Source organism: Mauremys reevesii, linkage group 4 (assembly GCF_016161935.1).
Source record: "Mauremys reevesii isolate NIE-2019 linkage group 4, ASM1616193v1, whole genome shotgun sequence".
NCBI lineage: Eukaryota > Metazoa > Chordata > Testudines > Geoemydidae > Mauremys > Mauremys reevesii.
In genome coordinates, this window is record NC_052626.1 from 60,381,170 (window position 1) to 60,402,522 (window position 21,353).

A 21,353-nucleotide genomic window follows, 5' to 3' on the forward strand; every position below is an offset into this window, starting at 1 on the left:
CACAGTATTCCATATAGGTTTCATCTGTGATGGGGATGAACGTTGAAAGGAGAAGCAGTTGTCTGCATGTCTCCTTCCTCGCCACGATGCATGGAGAGTGGTGCAAGAGATGAAGGATGGTGCCGTGCTATGTAGCTCGGGGAGTGTTCGGTGCCAAGCAGTGGTGACGAAGAAACTGCTATGTCAGCAGGACGCAGCAGTTGCGCTGGTCCTGCCTTGGGGTTGCGGTCGACCATTGGAGCACTGACTGGTGCCGGATTTGGCTTGTTAGGTGGCAGCAGCATTGATCGCGGTGCTGCTGCCTGTGCCACACTCTGCACCGGGGTAATCGGTGCTGTGGAGGAGACTTGACGTCTCAACTCTGGTGCCACATGTTGGGGCTTGGCAGGAGTCCGCTGAGGGACGGTGCTGGAGGAGCCCGGTGCCTCATAAGTGCTCACTCTGGATGAGTGGAGCATTGAGGGTAGAGACCTCACTGGGGAAGCTCTCTTTTTCTGAGCGACCCTTGCTGGAGAGGTCGAGAATTGCTTCCTGACAGTTTAGAAGTTGGAGCCTTATCAGAGCTCAGGTATCTTGGTTTATGAGACTCCCCAGAGGAAGTCTCTTGTGGAGGTTGGAGGCATTTCTCCAGCAGAAGCATTTTCAAGCAGAGATCCCTGTCACATCTTGTCCTTGTTGTTAAATTGGTGCAACGTGCACCTTTCTGGGCGATATGAGTTTCTCCCAGACAGCAAATGCAGGATGTGTGGCCCTCAGAGACCCACATTGGTTCACGGCAGGAGTCACACTTTTTAAATCCTGTTGAGCCTGGCATGATTGCAGTAAAGCCTCTCCACCCTCTTGAGAGATAAGAGTAGGAGTTAATTGTAATGGTAAACTGTAGAAACTGTTCCCAAATGGGGGTTAAGGAAAGCAAGTTTTCTTCTTTCTTCTCTTCTTTCTTTCTTTTGGAAGAAAAACCTCTAAGAGGAACTAACGAAACTATGCAACTATGATTAGACTAGGACTAACTAAACCATGTAACTAAGTACAGACTAAAAAGAAGTTCCTATGTAACTTTTAACTTTGGGTTTTTTGTCCCCACGCCCCCCAGAAAGTATCAAGGAGAGCACTGCCCAGCCGAGGACGGTTGACAACGAACTGAGGGGACGGTCAGGGGAGCATGTGCTACAGGAGGGAGGGGGGAGGAGCAACGACACAGCTCACTCAGGAGAGGGGGTGGAACTGGGCAGAAAGAGGCAAGGCGGGGCTGGACTGGGGGTAGAGTGACCAGATGTCCCAATTTTATAGGGACAGTCCCGACATTTGGGGCTTTTTCTTATGTAGGTGCCTATTAACCCCCAACCTCTGTCCTGATTTTTCACACTAGCTGTCCGGTCACCCTAAGTGAGGGCGGGAAGAGGAGGAGTGGGGCCTTGGGGGAAGGGGTGGAGTGGGGGCAGGGCCTGGGGCAGAGCAGTCACAGGGGCCAACTTTCCAAGAGCAAGTGGGTGCTCGACCCCCAGCTCTTTGGAAAGTTGGTGCCTGCGACTGGTCTCATGGAAAAGCAAGCTGTGAAGTGCTGAGGAAAATTTGCAGACTCACTAATAATGCTTCTTCCCTGATGCAAAGGCTATAGGTAGATTTAAGCTTCTTTTTCTCATGGAGACTACTGCAAGGAGAATCTATACATGTCTCTATCATTAGGTAACTGTTTTTCACACCCCCTCCTTATTTAATGTGAGCAACTTGGCTTTGCAATCTCTATTTGGTGTTGTCAGAAACAAAAATGCAGGTCTGTTCATGTTGCAATTCACTGACTCAGCTTGCTGTAAGAGTGGCAGCTCACATTCATGCAAAGAGCCCCTGTAATGCAGATCTAGTCACATCTGACAGGCGATGTAAACCCCCCAACTCAAGCGTGTAGGAGCGATCCTACTATTTCAAATGTCTTGTATTTTCTCATTTTTAATTCTGTTCTAATTTCTGTGAGGGGAAAGAGAACGGTCAGCTAAGATGAGTAGCAAACTCCAGACTAGAAGGAAACAATCTAAACTGCTGCATGAATTTCTAAAGAACTGGCAGTACCTGAAAGCCTTCTGCATCCCTAAACATTCCACCCCTCCCTTTCAGCAGATGTTATCAAACACAACAGCACAAAAATCAGTGCCCACAGCACAGGACAGGAAAGTGGGGGAGAAAGAAGAGGAGCTAAAAGCCAATTTAAGCAGGCTGTCAGAAATGCCCTACAGCTTCTTGGCTGAGCATATGTTGCACACGCCTCACTAAATCTATCAGAACAGATCCAGTGCCTAGGCTCTCAAGCAGTACCTCTATCTTCCCTATAGGCAGCTATGGGAGGCAATGTTTAACAATGGATTAAGAAATAACTAGGGCTGTCAAGTGGTTAAAAATTTTAATCACAATTAAACGCACTGTTAAACAATAATAGAATACCATTTATTTAAATATTTTGGATGTTTTCTAAATTTTCAAATATATTGATTTCAATTACAACACAGAATACAAAGTGTACAATGCTCACTTTATATTTATTTTTTATTACAAGTATTTGCACTGAAAAAAAACCCCAAAAGAAATAGTATTTTTCAATTTACCTAATACAAATACTGTAATGCAATCTCTTTATCATGAAAGTTGAACTTATAAATGTAGAATTATGTACAAAAAAAACCTGAATCCAAAAATAAAACAATGTAAAATTTTAGAGCCTGCAAGTCCACTTAGTCCAGGGGTTCTCAAACTGGGGTTTGGGACCCCTCAGGGGGTTGTGAGGTTATTATATGGGAGGGGGGGGTCACGAGCTGTCAGCCTCCACCCCAAACCCTGCTTTGCCTCCAGCATTTATAATGGTGTTAAATATATAAAAATGTGTTTTTAATTTATAAGGGGGGGGGGTCGCACTCAGAGGCTTGCTATGTGAAAGGAGTCACCAGTACAAAAGTTTGAGAACCACTGACTGAGGCCATGGCTACACTTGCAAATTTGCAGCACTGCAGCAGGGTGTGAAAACACACCCTCTCCAGCGCTGCAAAGTGCGGCGCTGCAAAGCGCCAGTGTGGTCAAAGCCCCAGCGCTGGGAGCGCGGCTCCCAGCACTGTATGTTATTCCCCACAGGGAGGTGGAGTACGGACAGCGCTGGGAGAGCTCTCTCCCAGCGCTGGCGCTTTGACTACACTTAGCGCTTTGAAGTGCAAGTGTAGCCATAGCCTTAGACATACTTCTTGTTCAGCCAATCGCTCAGACAAACAAGTTTGTTTACATTTGCAGGAGATAGTGCTGCCCGCTTCTTGTTCACAATGTAACCTGAAAGTGAGAACAGGTGTTCGCATGGTACAATTGTAGCTGGCATCGCAGGATATTTACATGCCAGGTGTGCTAAAAATATATATGTCCCTTCATGCTTCAACAACCATTCTAGGGGACATGCGTCCATGCTGATGACAGGTTCTGCTCGATAACCATCCAAAGCAGTGCGGATTGACACATGCTCATTTTCATTATCTGAGTCAGACGTCACCAGGAAAAGACTGATTTTCTTTTTTTGATGGTTTGGGTTCTGTAGTTTCCACATCGGAGTGTTGCTCTTTTAAGACTTCTGAAAGCATGCTAAACATCTCATCCCACTCAGATTTTGGAAGGCACTTCAGATTCTTAAACCTTGCGTCGAGTGCTATAGCTATCTTTAGAAATCTCACATTGGTACCCTCTTTGCATTTTGTGAAATCTGCAGTGAAAGTGTCCTTAAAATGAACAACATGTGCTGGGTCATCATCTGAGACTGCTATTACATGAAATATATGGCAGAATGTGCATAAAACAGAGCAGGGGACATACAAGTCTCCCCCAAGGAGTTCAGTCACAAATTTAGTTAACACATTTTTAATGAGCATTATCAGCATAGAAGAATGTCCTCTGGAATAGTGGCTGAAGCACGAAGGGGCATAGGAATGTTCAGCATATCTGGCACGTAAATACCTTGCAGTGCTGACTACAAATGTGCCATGCAAACACCTGTTCTCACTTTCTGGTGACACTGTAACTAAGAAGAGGGCAGCATTATCTCTGGTAAATGCAAACAAGCTTGTTTGCCTTAGCAATTGGCTGAACAAGAAGTAGGAACAAGTGGACTTGTAGGCTCTGAAGTTTTACAATTTGTTTTTGTTACATAACTGCACTCAAAACCAAAACAATCTATATTTGTAAATTGCACTTTCACAGCAAAGAGATTACAGTACAATACTTGTATGAGGTGAATTGAAAAATGCTATTTCTTTTGTTTATCATTTTACAGTACAAATATTTGTAATAAAAATAATATACAATTTGATTTCAATTAAAACACAGAATACAATATGTGTGAAAATGTAGAAAAACATCCAAAATATTTAATAAATTTCAACTGGTATTCTATTGTTTAACAGTGCAATTAAAACTGTGATTAATGTGATTAATTTTTTTGAGTTAATAGCATGAGTTAACTGCGATTAATTGACAACCCCAGTCCCAGAAATTACAGAGGAAGATAAATAGCTAGCAAAACCTCTCTCCCCCTAAAACTAGGCCCCTCTGAACAAGACTTGAGTTGTATCCTTAGGAAGAAATGTTGCTCATACGCAGAAGACTGTAGCTGTTGATTGTACTCTCAGACAATCTGTGAGTCACAGTCCAAAGACTGTGTAGAGCTGCTGGTGGATTCCTCTTTAACAGTATGAAAGCTGTACATATACAGCAGTGACCCCCATTAGTATGTCATGAACATGATAAAATGGTTTAAAATTACTACACTGGCTATGTCTACATTATAAGCAAGGGGTGATTCCCAGCTTGAGTACACATACAAGTGCTAGCTGCAAGTAGCACAGACAGTAGCAGCATGGCTTAGCCATGCTGAGTACAAGCCTGCCTGAACTGTGTGGGTATGTACTTAGCATGGCTGCCACTGCCTGTGCTACCACAGCTCCACTATTTATACTCCCACTAGTTCTCATCAAGCTAGTGTGAGTATGTATGTGTACACGAGCTAGGAATCACACCCCAGCTTGTAGCGTGGACAAAGCCATTATGTCTATATGCAGAATCTGTCAATATACAGAGAGCAAAAATGACACTGAAAGAACATTTAATTTCTAAAACAAACCCACATAAATCAGGGAACTCAGTTTATAATAAAATCTGCACTAACTAGATACAACAGGATGTTCTACTAGCCTGCTAAAGTAGTGCTCCATTGTGCTTAGGTATTGGACTTAGGGATTGTCTACACAGGGAGTTATTCATTTTAAATTAGTGGCACCACTTCACATAATTACTATTTATCTATCTTAAGGTTTTACACTGCCATCTATCACTGCAGTATTTGATTCTTTCCATGTAAAATCAATAGTAATAGTGAAGTCCCTTAGAGGACTTCATGGAGTCTCCAGCATTTCTCTCTTTTGGGGCAAAAACTTTGGTTGGGGGTAGGTTATTTTTTCTTTAAGATTTCATTAGTTTCTATAATTACTATATCTGCTCTGGTTACATGTCGAATTAACATTTAATTCCTTTAGCCACTGCTTATTATGGATATTACCTGTAATTAGCTTTATGTTTTTTAAATAAACAGAACATTAAAAATATGAGCCAGGAGGAATCATCAGATCTGCATTATTATTCCCCCTTCCCCTGCCACACACATACTTTTTTCTTTTCTTTTTAAGTATGTTGAATACTGTATTTGCACTTTAATTATAGTTTCCCCGTCTTGAAATATTCTTGACTGATGTATTCTTTAATTTTATCTTATACCTTTGCCAAAATATTATCTTGAAATACTCAGTGAACCAGAGAAGCAGCAATAAACTACTACTATTAACAATATGTTGTACTTCTGTAGTGCCTTTCATCCAAGAGTATTCAAGCATTTTTGAACATTTAACAAACAACAATAAGCAGCAGCAGATATAGAATATTTAACATTTCCAAAGTGCTGTGCAAACATTAAATAAGTCTTCCAACCCCTCTATGTGGTAGGTCTAGTAGGAAGACATAAGCTCTTGTATCAGAGGCCTAGTATAAGGCAGGACCTGCTCACAGAATCTGGCACGAACAGGGCTAATATTGCGAAAATACACATTCTTCAGAAGTGCTAAGCACAGAATACTCACGCAAACACACCCCAATATTAAGTGGTACCAGAACATCCTGATAATAAAGATGGTACAAAAACATTCCCCAAGGATAACAGGAACACACTGACCCCTCCTAAAAGATAAGGTCAGGATAACAGTACGTAATAAAGACGTTTTGATCGAATCAACATGTACAAGGTGATAACTAGCCATGTCAGGGAGCAGTAACTAACTATGTCAGAAAAAAGGCAATACTAACTTGTTTGTATCAGGGAATAAAGATGTATGGCAGAGGGAGTATTTTTGTCCAGCCAAGGGAAGAATGGAAAGTCCCGCCATTCACTGAGCTGCATCCATTGTCACGGGCATACATGTCTTAGTAACCTCAGAGTCTGCCAGGTGCTATTACCATGCTTTGTCAACAATAAACCTGGCCTGGCACCTTTGTACTTGATCGGCTCTTGTGGTTATTGGGCAGTTCGCTCGAGGTCTGATGTGCTGGCTGTCTGTGCAGAGCTGGGGCAGCACACAGGGAGAACACACACCCACAGCCAAACATCTAACCACAGTAGGTAAGCGTTTTCTCCATCTTTTTAGATAGGGAATTAAAGCACTAAGGGTACATCTACACCCTTAGGAAAAACTGGATCCATAATTTTCCACTGGTGGTAGAGCTGTAGTGTAAAGAAGTCAAACATTTTTTACCACCCTGTCATCTAAACTTATAGACAAGCCTAGACAAGTTACTTGCCTATGGTCACAGAGCAAATCAGTTGTAGAACTAGAAATAGTATCCACAACGGATTCTCAGCCCCTGCTTTAACCAAAATGTATTTCTGTTAGTTCATTAAGCTTTCTCTTTCACTAGAAGCGAAGACACCACTGTTACAAAACTGTACTAAATAGGGGCACTTGACTTTTTCCACACTGATATGAAGTGCAGAACCCTCTATTTAACTGTAATTTATGTTTACAGAGACACAATCAAGGCTGAGAAGCCCAATGTTTTATGTATATTTACATCATTATTTTTTTTTTCAATAGTTTTTCTGAACCACAAATATCCGCTCCCTAAAGCGTGGGCTGAAACCCTGAAAAAATAATCAGCTTCTCTGATGAGTGATTGTTAACAAATCCACACCCATGTTGGGAGGGCACATGATAGTCCAATGAATTGCACATTCACATGCCATCCCACTTCTCTATCTATCTGCAGAGTTATTGGAAGAGGTCAAAATAGTGAAAAACATGAGTATTCAACTTCTAAGTCTTCAGAAAATTAAACCTTGCCTATTTCATTATCATGTCCACTAATGAGAAGAGAGCTGACAGGCAAAGGTGGGCAAAGAGAATAAATGTGCATGTTCCTGTTACCACATAGGTGCACTCAGAACAAAAAATTTGGTGCATCTATCAGCCTTGGTGCATCTAACTTAACTTGTACATTTTGATACATCCCACATCCTAAATGCTTTTGCATAGTGGATTCACAATACTCCATCAACTCGACACTAAGCTTTCACGTACACACTTCCTCCACACCCTTCTGGATTAAGGCGGCAAGTAATGCCCTCTATTCTCCAAACAAAGACTCTGTTCCTCAGTGCTCCAGTACGCAACTGGAGAAGCAATGCAGGTGTAGATGCCAGAAAAGCTAAGAGCCTCCTATTGAGAAGAAGAGTCAGACCGTAGGCCAGACTACTGCACAAGTGACTCAATTACCCACTTGAGGTAGAATGTATATCCCTGGGGATAGCTTAGTGGTTTGAGCATTGGCCTGCTAAACCCAGGGTTGTGAGTTCAATCCTTGAAGGGGCCACTTAGGGATCTGGGACAAAATCAGTACTTGGTCTTGCTAGTGAAGGCAGGGGGCTGGACTCAATGACCCTTCGGGGTCCCTTCCAGTTCTATAAGATAGGCACCTATATATATATATATATATATATATATTATAGGTGGCTTGAAAAGACCTGGGAAATTATGGGACTTGCATTTGAGAACACCTTTTCTAGCGAGGTGTGTTGGGTTTGCTGTTCCCCGGCATCAATGAGGATAGATCCACATTTTACAAAAATATTTGTTGAGAAGTCTTGGCTACCACCGGGAGAAGAAAACACCCCTATGTGCAGTCCAGTCCCTTCCTTTGGTAAAGCAAGGATCAAAGGGCTCGGAGCAGCAGTGACATAGTTCCTGAGAGAATTTTCTTGCAATTGGAGTACTTGTTGGCCTTTGGTTTGCTCAGCACAAGCATCTCTGCCCTGATGGGGAAGAGGACAAACAAAGAGATCTTGACAGGTGGACTTGTTTGGGGAACAGAGCCCTGGAAAATGTTGGTTCCCTGAGGGAGAGGAGATATCATGGGGGAAAAGTTTGCTCACTGGTGCACCACAACAAGATTTAAAAGCTAGAATGCTAACAGACAAGATGAGAGCACTAAACTGCCACTTTGACTTCTGAGGTACAATCTGGGGTGTGGACAGCCTTTAATGTCTGGGGACAAGACTGAACTACGTCCCATATTGCAAGAGAAGCAGGCTGGGGAATTGGCCAAGATCCAGAAAGACAGCCTTATATCCCTCTGTCATTCGGAAGTGTGATCTTCTCATAGCAGTAGAAATACAACTAAGCATGCAGATGGCTACCAAGCCTCCTGTCAGCTGTACTCCTAGTAGACTCCAAATTTGTGATCTATACCCCATGTTGATTCAGCCTTTGCACTTTTTTAAGTCCTGAAAATACTTTCCTGGTTGTCTTGACTACATGGCAGAGATACTGTAGCATATAAAATGTTATTTAATAACCACCACCTGCACTTATGTGAGGCTACCTGAATGATCACAGGACCCTGATGTTCCAGCAGTACTGAAATTGCACTACCTCATATGTTTTTCATATTTGCCAGCCACACTACTCAGTCTAAAAAATTCACCCTCAGCCACACACACACTCCAGTGGTCTTCTGAAACCTCAAAGCCATTTCATACCTAGCATGCATCATGGTCACTATCTTTCCAGTGGGAGAGGACTGCAAAATCACAAAGCTATTAATGCTGATCCTTCATTGAAAGGGAGGGGCTGGCATGGATTGACACAATGCATCCCTTCTTCCGGGGGATGCATGTGCTGTTTTGGCAGGACTCTCATACCTTGCAGCCACAGAGACAGGGTACCGAGACGTGAACTCATTTCCCACACAGCAGTTAAGAGCTCTACCAATAGGCCACCTGGTTTATGATCCTGGTTCTCACCCATACCTCCTCTAAGACAGACTCTTCTCATCTACCCAAGAAACTAATCCAATGGAAATGTCACTTCTGAGGCAGAGACTGAAGATATTTCAGCAACGAATACCAACTTCATCCTTGACCATTATCTTCCCCCTTTCATACCTCATCTACACTCATCATTAATGTCCATTAAACTTCTGTATGAGAATGTGTTTCCTGGGCATCCCTATAATAATTGTATGCCATATTTGCCTGATCCAAATTACAATTATTGTATCAAAAGAGCTAGATTTCAAATCATTATCTTCAGAATCCACCACCTACCTCTAGCAAGTCAATCATTCGTGTCATCTGAGAGTAGATAAGAACTCTGTGTCCTTGAGATTTCAGCCGTGTCAACAGAAGGTCAAGAGCATAAAGCTTCCCACTGTCCGTGATCAGGCTCTCTTTGTCTGAGAAGGAGAGGGTGAGAAATGAGTAAAAAGCTGAAACAGCTGCATGTTAACAAGCTTCTATAAAGGATTTATTTCTGAAGCTCTGTAGTGTTTCACTGCAGTATCATTTCCTAAAGTGACTGGGACTGGGGGAGCTGCAAGCTTCCTTCGGGCCAGCATGTCTAACCTCATTGTTTATAGTAACTTTTGCTGGTTTGGGCTGGAACTGGCATATAAGCGCTCCCACTCAGTAATATTTACATCCCTCCCCAACCTGGGAATCATGTCCAAACAAATAAGACATGATCCTCATTTAGATAGCCACATCCCACTGTCAAGGCCTCTCCCTTTGTATCACGGGGGATTATGTCCACACTAGAATTATAAGCAATCTCTTCATGTTATCCCACACAGACATCAAAGTTCTGTCTTTTGGACATCTGCTATTACCATCCTCTGACGTTTGGTTATATTATTCACATTAGTGATGCATGCACAAGACCAGCAATATTACTAGTACACAGAAACAATTTGGTTCATTGTGAAACAAAACATCCTTCACACACTGCCTGGATTCCCCCCTCAATTCTAGTTTTTTTTGTTTTTAAGAGCAGTTTCCAGCAGACAAGCTTTAAGACACTTTAAATATAGTTTTTCATAGCCTCTCTTCTTCAGCACTGCAGCAGCAGTTTGGGCAGGAAGGAGTTTCTGTTTGCAGATTCCACGCATAAGCAATGTACTACCACTGAAAAGGAGACCGGAGGAGGGAAACAGTGGTGGTGGAGAAATTTCCTCCAAAAATTCTCAGCTGGAAAGATTACAGATACCTTTATCCTTTTGATGCCTGAATCCTAGGCTTATAATCAGGATGGAATGTGATAACCGCAGATAGTTCATGTTGTAGCAGAGTCCTGAGATTCTGAGCATATATTTTCCTATTATCTAGCAGGTACCCTCCTACCCACCCCCCACCCCCCTTTTTTTTTTTTCCTCTCGGACTTGTCAACATATCGATTAGCCCAGAAGTGATGTGCTAACATAACAGATATCTGTAAGGCATTTAATTTAGTACAGCACAGCATTCAGATTAAAAATAGTACTATAAAAAAATCCGTGTAGAAAATATGAAATTGATTAGAAACTGCTTAACTGTTCGATCTAAAATAAAATAAAATAAATAAATAAATTAATTAATAAATGAGGACTCATCCAAGAGGAATGTTTCTAGTAGAGTCCTGCAAATATCTGTTCTTGGTCCAATGTTATTCAATATGTTTATTAATAATATGATGTGGAAGAAAATATAAAATCATTTATGACAAAGTCTACAGTTAGCACAAAATTATTAGTGGTAAGTAATAAGGACAGGTCAATTATACCGAGTGAGCTGGAAAACCTGCCTTACAGTGAGAGATGTTAGAAGTTTAATTTATTTGTTTATCCAGGAGACATCTAAGAGGTGATTTAGTCATCTATAAATACCTATATGTGGGGAGAACATTTCTAACAGTGGAGGGCCCTTTAATCAAGCAGACAAAAGCATAAGATCCAGCGAGTGGAAAGCTACAGCTTGACAAATTCAGACTAGAAAATAAATTTGTAACGGTGAATAATTAATCAATGGAACAATTTATCAAGGGATGTCTTGGAGTCTTTAAAATCAAGACCGAAGGTCTTTCTAAAAGATGTATTCTATCACAGACTGAGTTAAAAGCTTGATGCAGGAATTACTGGGCTAAATTCTATGCCTTGTTATGCAGGATGTCAAACTAAATGACCATAATGCCTCCTTTATGGTCATTTAGTTTGACATCTAAATGGGGGAGGGATAGCTCAGTGGTTTGAGCATTGGCCTGCTAAACCCAGGGTTGTGAGTTCAATCCTTGAGGGGGCCACTCAGGGATCTGGGGCAAAAATTGGTCCTGCTAGTGAAGGCAGGGGGCTGGACTCAATGACCTTTCAAGGTCCCTTCCAGTTCTAGGAGATTCATATATCTCCAATTATTACTTATTACGTTCTGGGCTTATTTCTACCACATTAGCGACACTGTCTTTACACTTCTCTCTTACTGACACAGACACCTTTGTCCACACCTTCGTTTTGTCCTGTTTAGATTCTCGTAATGCTCTTTTTTTGTGCACAATCAACAATCAGTCTCTTCCTCCCTTATGTTCATGGAGGTCATTTGATGGAAACGTGCTTGCATTGCCAGGACTTAAACATGCTAAACTAGGTTCACTGCTTCAATGATTTCAAACCTTCTCTCTGGATTCCTCCAACTACAGAATCTAGAGATGTAGTCACCAAGAAGACCAGGTTACTTACCTTTTAGTAACTGGAGGTTCTTTGAGATGCATGGTCCCTAAATGTATTCCACTGCGTGCATATGCCAAGTCAGAGAATTCTTGCAAGCAGTGTCTATTGGTCCAGACATGGGCCCACATGCCTCAAACTGAGGGTATAAAGGATGGAGCAGAGCAACCGCCTCTCCAGTTCCTTCTCTACCGCAAATCCAGGAATGATCTGAAGCAGAGGTGAAGGAGGGCGGGTAGTGCAATATAGATAGGGATCACACATCTCAACGAACATCCAGATATTATAAGGTAAGTAACTTCTTTTTTGAGTGCTGGTCCCAATGTGTATTCTACAGTGGGTGACTGAGAAGCAGTACTCAAGTAGGAGGAAGGTGCGACAATGCAGGTGGCACAGCCATCTGAATGATTGCTGTACCAAAGGATGTGTCAACAGAGGAGTCCTGTACTAGAGCATCATGTCTTGTGAACGCGTGGATGGAACTCCATGTAGTTGCTTTGTAAATGCGAAGTAGAGATACTTCCTGTAGCAGTGCACTGATGTTACTTGTGTTCTTGTAGAATGAGCCTTTACTCCATATAGGGTAGGAAGATGTGACAGCTGATAGAGGAGTAGGATACAGCCAGAAATCCATTTAGAGATCTCCCTAGTGAAAGAAGGTCCCGATGATGGGAAAAATTGAGGCTCAGGAAGAGAAAAACATCTTCTGATGTGATACAAGTCTCTGTCCTCCTTGGGGCAGGTGGAGGTGGGTGCTCCCCCAGGCAGGGAATCTAACTTGTTAAAATTACAGTATAAGCTGTTTTATCCGGCACTTCACCAACCAAAAAGCTCTATAAACCGGCATTTTTGATCTTCATTGAAATTCCAGTTTATAGTCAGGTTAGCGCGGGACTGGTGGGGGATTGCAGCGCGGGAGGGGGTGCGGAGCACTGGCTCTGAGGGAGTTTGGGTGTGGGAGGGGCTCAGGGCAGGGAGCTGGGGCGCGATGGGGGTGCCAGATCCAGGGGGTGCTCACCTCGGGTGGCTCCGCGCAAGCCACAACCTGTCCCAGCTGCTCTTAGGCGGAGGCGCGGCAGGCTGCTCTGAGTGCTGCTCCTGCCCTGCCCCGAGCACTAGCTCCGTATCTCCCATTGCTTGGGAACCACGGTCAATGGGAGCTGCGGAGCGGTGCCTATGGGCGGAGACAGCACACAGACCTGCCTACCACACCTCCACCTAGGAGCAGGGACAGGTCACCACTTGTGGGGAGCCACCCGAGGAGAGCGCCCCTGGATCCGGCACCCGCCTGTACTCCCTCCTGTGCCCCAATCCCCCTCCCGCACCCAAACTCCTTCCCAAAGCCCACATTCCACAGCCCCTCCCACACACCTCAACCCTGCACCCGCTCCCACACCCAAACTCCCTCCTTCTTAGTTAACCAGCATTCTTCCCGTACCAGCATCCCCTATTCCCCCAACATGCCAGATAAAACAGCTTTTACTGTATTAAAAACTAAGCAAAAAATACAGTAAAGGCAAAATATAAAATATTTACAGATCGAAGAATAACAATGAAGTAACCGTTCTGAACATTGGAGATTCTGACTCATGACACATAGTGATAAGAAGGAACTGGAGAGGTGGTTGATCTTCTCTGCCCTTTATACCTTTAGTTTGAGGCATGAGGAGAGCAAGGGCACATGTGTAGACCGACCGACACTGCTTGTAAGAATTCTCTGACTCCAAGCGCATGAAGCGCATGTGCACCCGCAGTGAAATATACATAGGGGCCAGCACTAGAAGAAGATACACAGTTCAATACCTGAATTTAAGCCCTCAGATGTTTTCCAGCTGCAAATGATGGCATTAGTTACCTCTAAAACAGAGCAAAGGTGTATAATGATGTTAGGAATTTCATCAACTCTTAAGAAAAACAGAACCCTGAACTCAGGCTTTGGCAGGTAAGTGACAGATTAAATGCTTTAAGAGCCATTTGGTTTAAGTTGACACATTTGGGATCTTTTAAAAAAAAAAAAAAAAAAAAGGTATAAATTTACTTTTAAATGAAGACCCATTTAATGCTGCTGTTCTTCCAGTTGCTAGCTTTCCACTGCAGGATGAATTAAATTATTTAGCGTCATTAGTTATGAAACACTAAGATGCTAGACATGATAAAAAGCTGATGTGGTTGTTAACTATAAGTGGGATGAGTATGAGAGGAAGAAGTGAAATAACAAGCAGTGGTTGTTCAAATGTAAAATCTGTCCAGTCAGATTGCCAAAAGAAATTATGCTGAGACAAGCAACCCAACTAACGGATTCCATTGTAGTGCTTAAGTAGAACGTTTGGCATGGTTCAAAAGGCAAAATACTATTGCTTTTCTTTTGCAATCTCTTAACAAGTGTGAATAGAGGATTAAGTTTTGGTAACTGGAAACATTAGATGCCTCATCACTGGCTCCAACCATCTCCCTTTAATGGTTTACTATGTTTTAAACAATTACAAACAACTGGATGCATACTGGGAGTGAAGGACAACTTATCAGAAGGTAACCCTTGACTCTAAGTCAGGTGAGAAGGAAGTCACACTGTCAACAGTCAGAAGTACAAAAATAATATGTTGATCCCGATCTTTGCTCAATCTCTTGGCATACAGAACAAACTAAACTACCGAGAATTTAGGCAGACATCCCTCAAGGAATACAACCAACAGGAAAGCAAGAAAAAAGTATCAAAGGGAATATTTTTATATCTGGAAGAGAAAATTGGTTTGTTTTAATTTTGTGCTGCCGTGTCCTATCATGACAACACTGAGTATTCAAAACCCAAAAATTTCTGTATGTTCAAAGACTGCCACCTAGTGTTCAAGAAGCATCACAGACCGCTTCTGCAAAGCCATGGTCGGGCTTACCCTTACATACCCTCTCCACCTCTATTTATCCTCAATAGAAAGCAACATTGAGTAGTTTACTAGAAAAAAGTTAAAAGGATTTTCTCTCCCTACCCACTTTCTCCCACTGTTTTTACTTTTCCTCTCCATTCCCTCTTATCCCCTGTAGAAAAAAAGTTTTTAAAAAAGTGAGTGGAATTTCTCTAAAATTTTGAAAAAAATAAAAAATTTCAAAATTTTAAACTGTAAAAATTTTTATTTTGAAATTTTATCAGAAAATGTCAACTAAAGTGATTTTTTTCCAGCACAAAATGTCGCCATTGAAATTTTATTTTTCATTAAAAAAATTCAACCAGTCCTATGACTTACAGATTGCACTGTGCCCAACAACAAATTCTTTATTACTACATAAAGTAGAGGAGGAAAAGCAGTCAGTCCTATAATCAACATCAGCAGGAAAGGGGCTGCGGACCTAATGGTGCCTCTTCAGTCAACAGAATAAAAGACTACCAACCAGCCAGGCAGGGGATGGACTTAAGCTGGCTGAGAGGGGGTGCTATAGATACTACTGCCTGTGGAAAACAGATAATCACTAATGATTATGACTCAGAAAAACCTCAGAGAGAGTTCTGGCTGATGACTGTGGCCGGACACATGGACCCCTGGGGAATTAGAAAATGCCCCTCTGGATATATAAAAATATAGGAGGAAAGAGATAACGAGTCTGGGTTCCAGTGACCCTCCCCCCCAGGCAGTCTGCAGAGCACAATGGGGTCAATAAGGAGCTAGCTGGCTCTCACAGTAAACAACCAGTGAGGCCAGTGCTTTTTATCGATGCTAAAAGGACTCAGACGCTTCCTGCCATTTAATCCAGGACCATTTTTCTTTGAAAGAACAGGAAAAGCCTCAAGAGATTCCCACAGTGATCACAACTATGTCTGCTGCCAGGGTAGTGGGAATTCAGTCAGAGAGAGATGGGGACAGGGTTAAGAGAGATAGAAGCGGCTTCAGTACCTACTTATTTTAAAGCTTTGCACCCACAGTTCAATTTTACATTCACTGGGCTTTATCCTTGCATCAAACTGCTTCTTTGGTGCTTCATTATTCACTTTCCATAATGACTTGGATCATACCTGCATCCATACATACACACTGCTCCCCTGTCCCTGCATCTATGTCCCTTCTCAGCACTCAAACTTAAACCTACTCTATTTCTCACTTAACCAACATCCACTTGCTTAATGCAGTTTCAGCATACACTTCCTCCACCACCCACCTGCTTACCTTTGTTTCTCTCTCTCCCTGACACCCATATGCTTAACCTTGCACCTGCATCAATCAACATATGGTTATTTACAATGAGTGCACACCCACAAGATTCTTGTATATTGTTATTCAAACAATATTTAATCCCAACTTTTTTCTTTTATAAGCTTTTGCAAGTGGCAGAATGGGATGTCAAGACTTTTTCAGAACACATCCTCATCTTTTGGGATCCACCTCAGCCACAAAACTTTCTTATACTCGTGCACCTCTCCTTTCATGCCTTCCCACCTACTTTACCCCAACACTTATCTCTCCCATTTTCTTTTAGCTGCAGTAATTAACCTTTTGATTTTGTATAATTGCTGGAGACCAAACAGCATAAGAGTTCACTACATGGTATAAATCAGACTAATCTGAAACTCTCTCAGCAGGTATATTAGCCCCACTAAGTAGTGAGTGAGAGTGTGTGTGTGTGCGCGCGTGCGCGCACGCACACATACCCCTCTGATAACCTGTCTTCAATTCCCTTATGAGAAATCTTAGTAAACCAGAAAGCAGCAAGCAAAAACCATTTTCCTTTTACCCTGCTCATATCCCCCTCCAAAGATCCTTGACCCAAAAGGGTCTTGGGAACAAGCTAGCATTCTGGCAGCATGAGCTGTTTTTCCTCTTGCTTATCTCTCAAATCTCTAGTGCTTCATGCAGGCCACGGTTCAGGTCCATCATTCTGCAAAGTAACAGTATTTCCAGCTACTGAATGTCACTGTGGTACTAGCAAATCAAACTGGGAGCTAGTTACCTATGCTCAGAATTATGGGCTAATCAAGAGGATCAAAATGAAGGCTGAGATTGCTTTATTATTGCAGTGATATCTTTTTCTTCCCCGGCCCCAGAATTTAAGTGAATCCGCCATGTTGCAAACACAGATTTTTCTAGTCCAAATCCAGTGAATCATCCCATTCCCCCCCGCCCGCCTTTGCCTCTCAGGCCATTTCATCCTTTATTCAGTTCCCCACATCTTGCCTTTTCTTTGCAGACTGCTGCAAGAGTAATGTTTATCCTCTAGTTCAGAGGACTGACAAACAGACCTCCTAGGCCAATACCACAGTGTCTCAGTGGACTTGCTCACAAGAGGCACTTGTGAAATGAGCGTCTATCCACCAATCTCTAGAGAGTCTTCTTTCTGGAGCAGTGATCGAAAAAGTATTTTTGAATATGTGCCCAGCAGGAGGACAGGGGACAGACAAAAAACAAAGCCCTAGTATTGTTGGTTAGCAATCAAAAACATCTCTTTATAGCCTAAAACGCTGGTTGAGTTACAGGGCTGGCCTACAGGAAAATGGCACCCTGGACGAACTTGCATTTTGGTTCCTCTGGCCCCCATGGGTGTGGTGCCCCCCCCCCCCCGGGCTCCTCAGGCTCCCCTCCCTTCCTTTGCCCTACAGGCCTGCTGCCCCTCCTGCACCCCTAATTCCTGCACCCCCTTCGCTCCTAGCTCCTGCATCCCCTTCCTGGGGAAACTGACCTGGATGCACGAAGCAGCTGGCATTGCTGCTCGCTCCCCCTTGGACTGCTGCTCCTCTGCCCCACACACTCCTAGAGGGCTGTGAGGGGGGGAGCAAGGAGCAACATCTGGGCTCCCTACATCCAGGTCACTTTCCCCGCCTGGGCTGCGTAAGGAGAGGGCATGAGAGCAGCAGCTCCTAATGCCTCACAGCCCAGGTGGGGAAAGTGACCTGATGCAGGGAGCCCTGGGGTGGGGGTGTGTGTGAAGGACTGCGTGAGGGAGACCGTGTGTGAGAGAGAGTAAAAACAGTTAACAAAAGCCAAAGCTGGCCAAAACACCAGCCATATGCTGCTCCCACTAAAAGGTAACCATCACACTATCTCATCCTTCCCATTTCTCATATGAACTACCAAGGCTTGAATTAAATTTTTGTATGAAGTTGGGGCGAATTTAAAAACAGTTTAAAACATTTTAAAAATAAAAAATATGAAAAACTTTAATACATTTTATTTACAGTATCATTATTCATACTAGTCTTGCTAGTCCTCCTCCCAGGGAGAGAGGCACCAAGGCTAGGATCAGGACCAGCTGTGCCCCCAAAAGACCAGGCCAACCCTCCAAATTGGACCAGACCCACATCCCTCCCCAGACTGAACTGGATCTGACCCACATCCCTCCCTAGACCAGGGGCACTAGTGGGGAGATGGGTCAGAGGGAACTGGGGGAGGTCTGTCTCCCCCAGGGGTGCTGGTGAGGGGTAGGGGACACTGGGTCTCCTCCAGGGATGCTGGTGGGGGGATGGGGCAGGAAGAACTGGGAGAGGTCTGTCTCCCCCAGGGATGCTGGTAAGGGGCAGGGGGCAAAGGGACTCTAGTTGTTCCGCGGGGCCCAAGCCAAGGGGGCTTACCTGGAGCAAGGAGCACCCACTGGTTGGGGTGTCCATCCACTGGGTGCTGGTGCTGCCTACTGCCCAGCATGGTCCGGGACCCCCACACTCCCCAGCCTCCACATTTGAATAATGGTGGGGGCGGGGCAGGCACAGGGGTGAGCCGCATGCATAGCACCCTCCCACCAGTGCTGCCCCAGGCCCAGCAGGGGCCCAGGGAGGAGGCAGGGGCCACGCCACTGGGGAGTCCAACTGTTCGAGGTGCATGGCAGCCAGAAACCCCCAGGCCTGCCGCCTCCCTCCCCCCCGCTTGCTCCACCAAGTGGTACAAGCCTCTCGGGGGAGGAGGTGGGGCCGGAGCAGGGCTCCTCTCCGCCCATCACTGGTAGGAGCCCTCCGTTGGCTGCCAGCTGGCTACCAGGAGCAAGTGGAAGGGGAGGAAGGGGCAGGGAGGAGCAGTCGTCCTGGGACCGCTGGCCAAGAGGGGCTGGGCCAGCACATGCTGCCCTCTTTGGCAGGCTGCCCTGGGCAGCCAGCCCGGCCGCCCACCCCAAAGGCCGGCCCTGTTGAGTTAAGCACCAGAAGAGGTTGCGTTAAACTAGTTCTGCCCCCACTGGCTGCTTTGCTCCAGACAACGTATGAGTAGAAATCAGAATTTAAAGAGATACTTTTTCACTCAAAGGAAAAAGAACAGATGACCTTACTTTCCTAGTCCCATTAATCTATTCCACTATAGAAATTTAGAAAGGAATTAGAAACTCACCTGGTATCCTGATGAAAGACCAGCCATTCTGAGGCCTGACCCCCAACAACCCTCCCGGATACTCTGGGAAGAACTGGGAACATCGTTTCAGGTAATCAGATGCTAGTTCAGGTGCCCCATTCAATATACACTGCTTTGCTTCAAGACTTCCTCCTTCCTTAAATGCCCTATGTTCATACTCTGCACTTTTATCATTGCAGTAGAAATCCAGAGGCACTGCTATTACCTATGAGTAAACACAAGTAAAATAATGAATACATATACTCATATTTTCCCTCTTCTCACAAAAAAAGTCTTCAGTTAAATTAGTTTCCAGAGGGACAAGATTTAAAAGCAAAGTCATTATGTTAAAATACAAATAGTAATACCATCTTAAACTGATTTAAAATAATGAGAGATGCAAAAAAAGTGCCCAGTCAATGCGCAGGCATGAATTATTGTCCTTTCTGATAATCTGTACTTTGACTTATACTTAGTGCCAACTGTTGCAAGATGGAGGGCAAAACTAAGATCAAATAATGTGCACTGTCACTGTATAGCTCATTTCATCTATGTTTGGTTTGAATTCTTCACTGTCTAGTAGTTACGTGTCAGAGTCCAGATTTGCACAACTCCCTCAACTTCTCCCCTACCCAAGAGGGCTACTGCATTTCAGCAGTGACCTACATATAGCTGAAATACTGAAGATGTGGAAATCAGGAAAGAAAAATGTAAAAGGGGGGGAAAGAAGACACAGTTTGGTAGTCTTTCAGAGGCAGCACTTGGCAACGATGGGTCATACTGAAATCTTGTATTATTATTTGTATCTAGGATGAGTAGGGAGGTTTATCTTAAGTTTTTTAGCTAGTCATTCTGTGCATCCCTTTCCCCACTGCCTGCTTTCAGTATGCTCTCTCCAGCTACACAGAATAGTCTTTTGCCAGCACAGGAACCCAGGCTTTATACCATAACTAGCTATCTTGGACCATCTCCATCATTTTAATCTTTGCTGCTATCTGGATAGAGTAGAAGGGACTGGTTAGCCAAATAGCTGTGTGTTCAGATGGCTGAAAATCCCTTGATAAAGCGTCTGCTCCAGTAGACAAGGCTGCCTTTTGAATCGATCTCTAGTATTCTCTTATCTCTCCTCACCAGGCTAGCAGGCAACTCTGAAGTGCCATCCTGTGCAGCAGATAACTACTCAGAATCAACACATTTTAACAGCTGCCTAATGAAGAGCACAGAGTTAAGATGGATGCAAGAAGCAATGGGAAAGACATGGAGTGCTGTGCCATGTAATCCCAGATGTTCTCATCCATTTTTACCTAGGACAGTTGAAAAACAGGGTTCTGCTTCCATCTGATAGTTTCCTTTTCTCTCCCCATTTCACAAAAGTGATGAAAACAGAAGGAATCATGGGAAAAGTCTGACACATCACACACATATAACTGCTCTGTTAGGATGCTCTACAGACCTCTCACTAACAGTTTGTTAGCGCATAAAATCCAAAGCAGATGGAGCAAATGCATCACTTTCTTTTACAATCCTAAAATTAAAGCACCAAACCACCATTTAACATGCAGTATTTTACAAGAAGGGGTACACTGCCAACTTCCTCTTCTCCTTTCTAAGTGTAAGTCTGCTCTGGGCCAAGCATTCTGGGGGGAAAGACTCTGCAAAAGCTCTTTATATTCCATTTCCTATAAAGAAGATAAAGGAAGTTTTGACATGCTTTTGAGAGATCTGGAAAGATGCTTTGAATTCATTACCTCAACAGCGTCAAAATAATGAAAGCTAAATTTCAACATTTCAGTGCATATTATGAAATTAATTCCCTAAGACGAGAGAAAAGTTATTTATTGATAATGGTGTGTTTGTAGTTTTCTTCTCTAATCCAGGAAACAAGTATGTCATCACTTTAGAGGACACAATGCCATATACCAGAAGTAGGATGTAGAAAATTGATGTTATTTATGCAGGTGTATAAAAACTAGG

The 21,353-nt window shown here is 43.5% G+C and overlaps 1 protein-coding gene across 2 annotated transcripts in view; it reads right to left on the reverse strand.

The window, feature by feature from the left end:
• The window catches only part of INO80 (INO80 complex ATPase subunit), a 123,474-nt gene that overhangs the window by 24,335 nt on the left and 77,786 nt on the right, over positions 1-21,353 (reverse strand). For both annotated transcript variants that reach the window (XM_039537807.1, XM_039537806.1), the window contains 2 exons: positions 19,380-19,605; positions 9,665-9,792 (listed from right to left, as the gene is read on the reverse strand). In XM_039537807.1, coding sequence (XP_039393741.1) covers positions 9,665-9,792; positions 19,380-19,605 — 354 coding nt within the window. The remainder of the gene's footprint in view (positions 1-9,664; positions 9,793-19,379; positions 19,606-21,353) is intronic.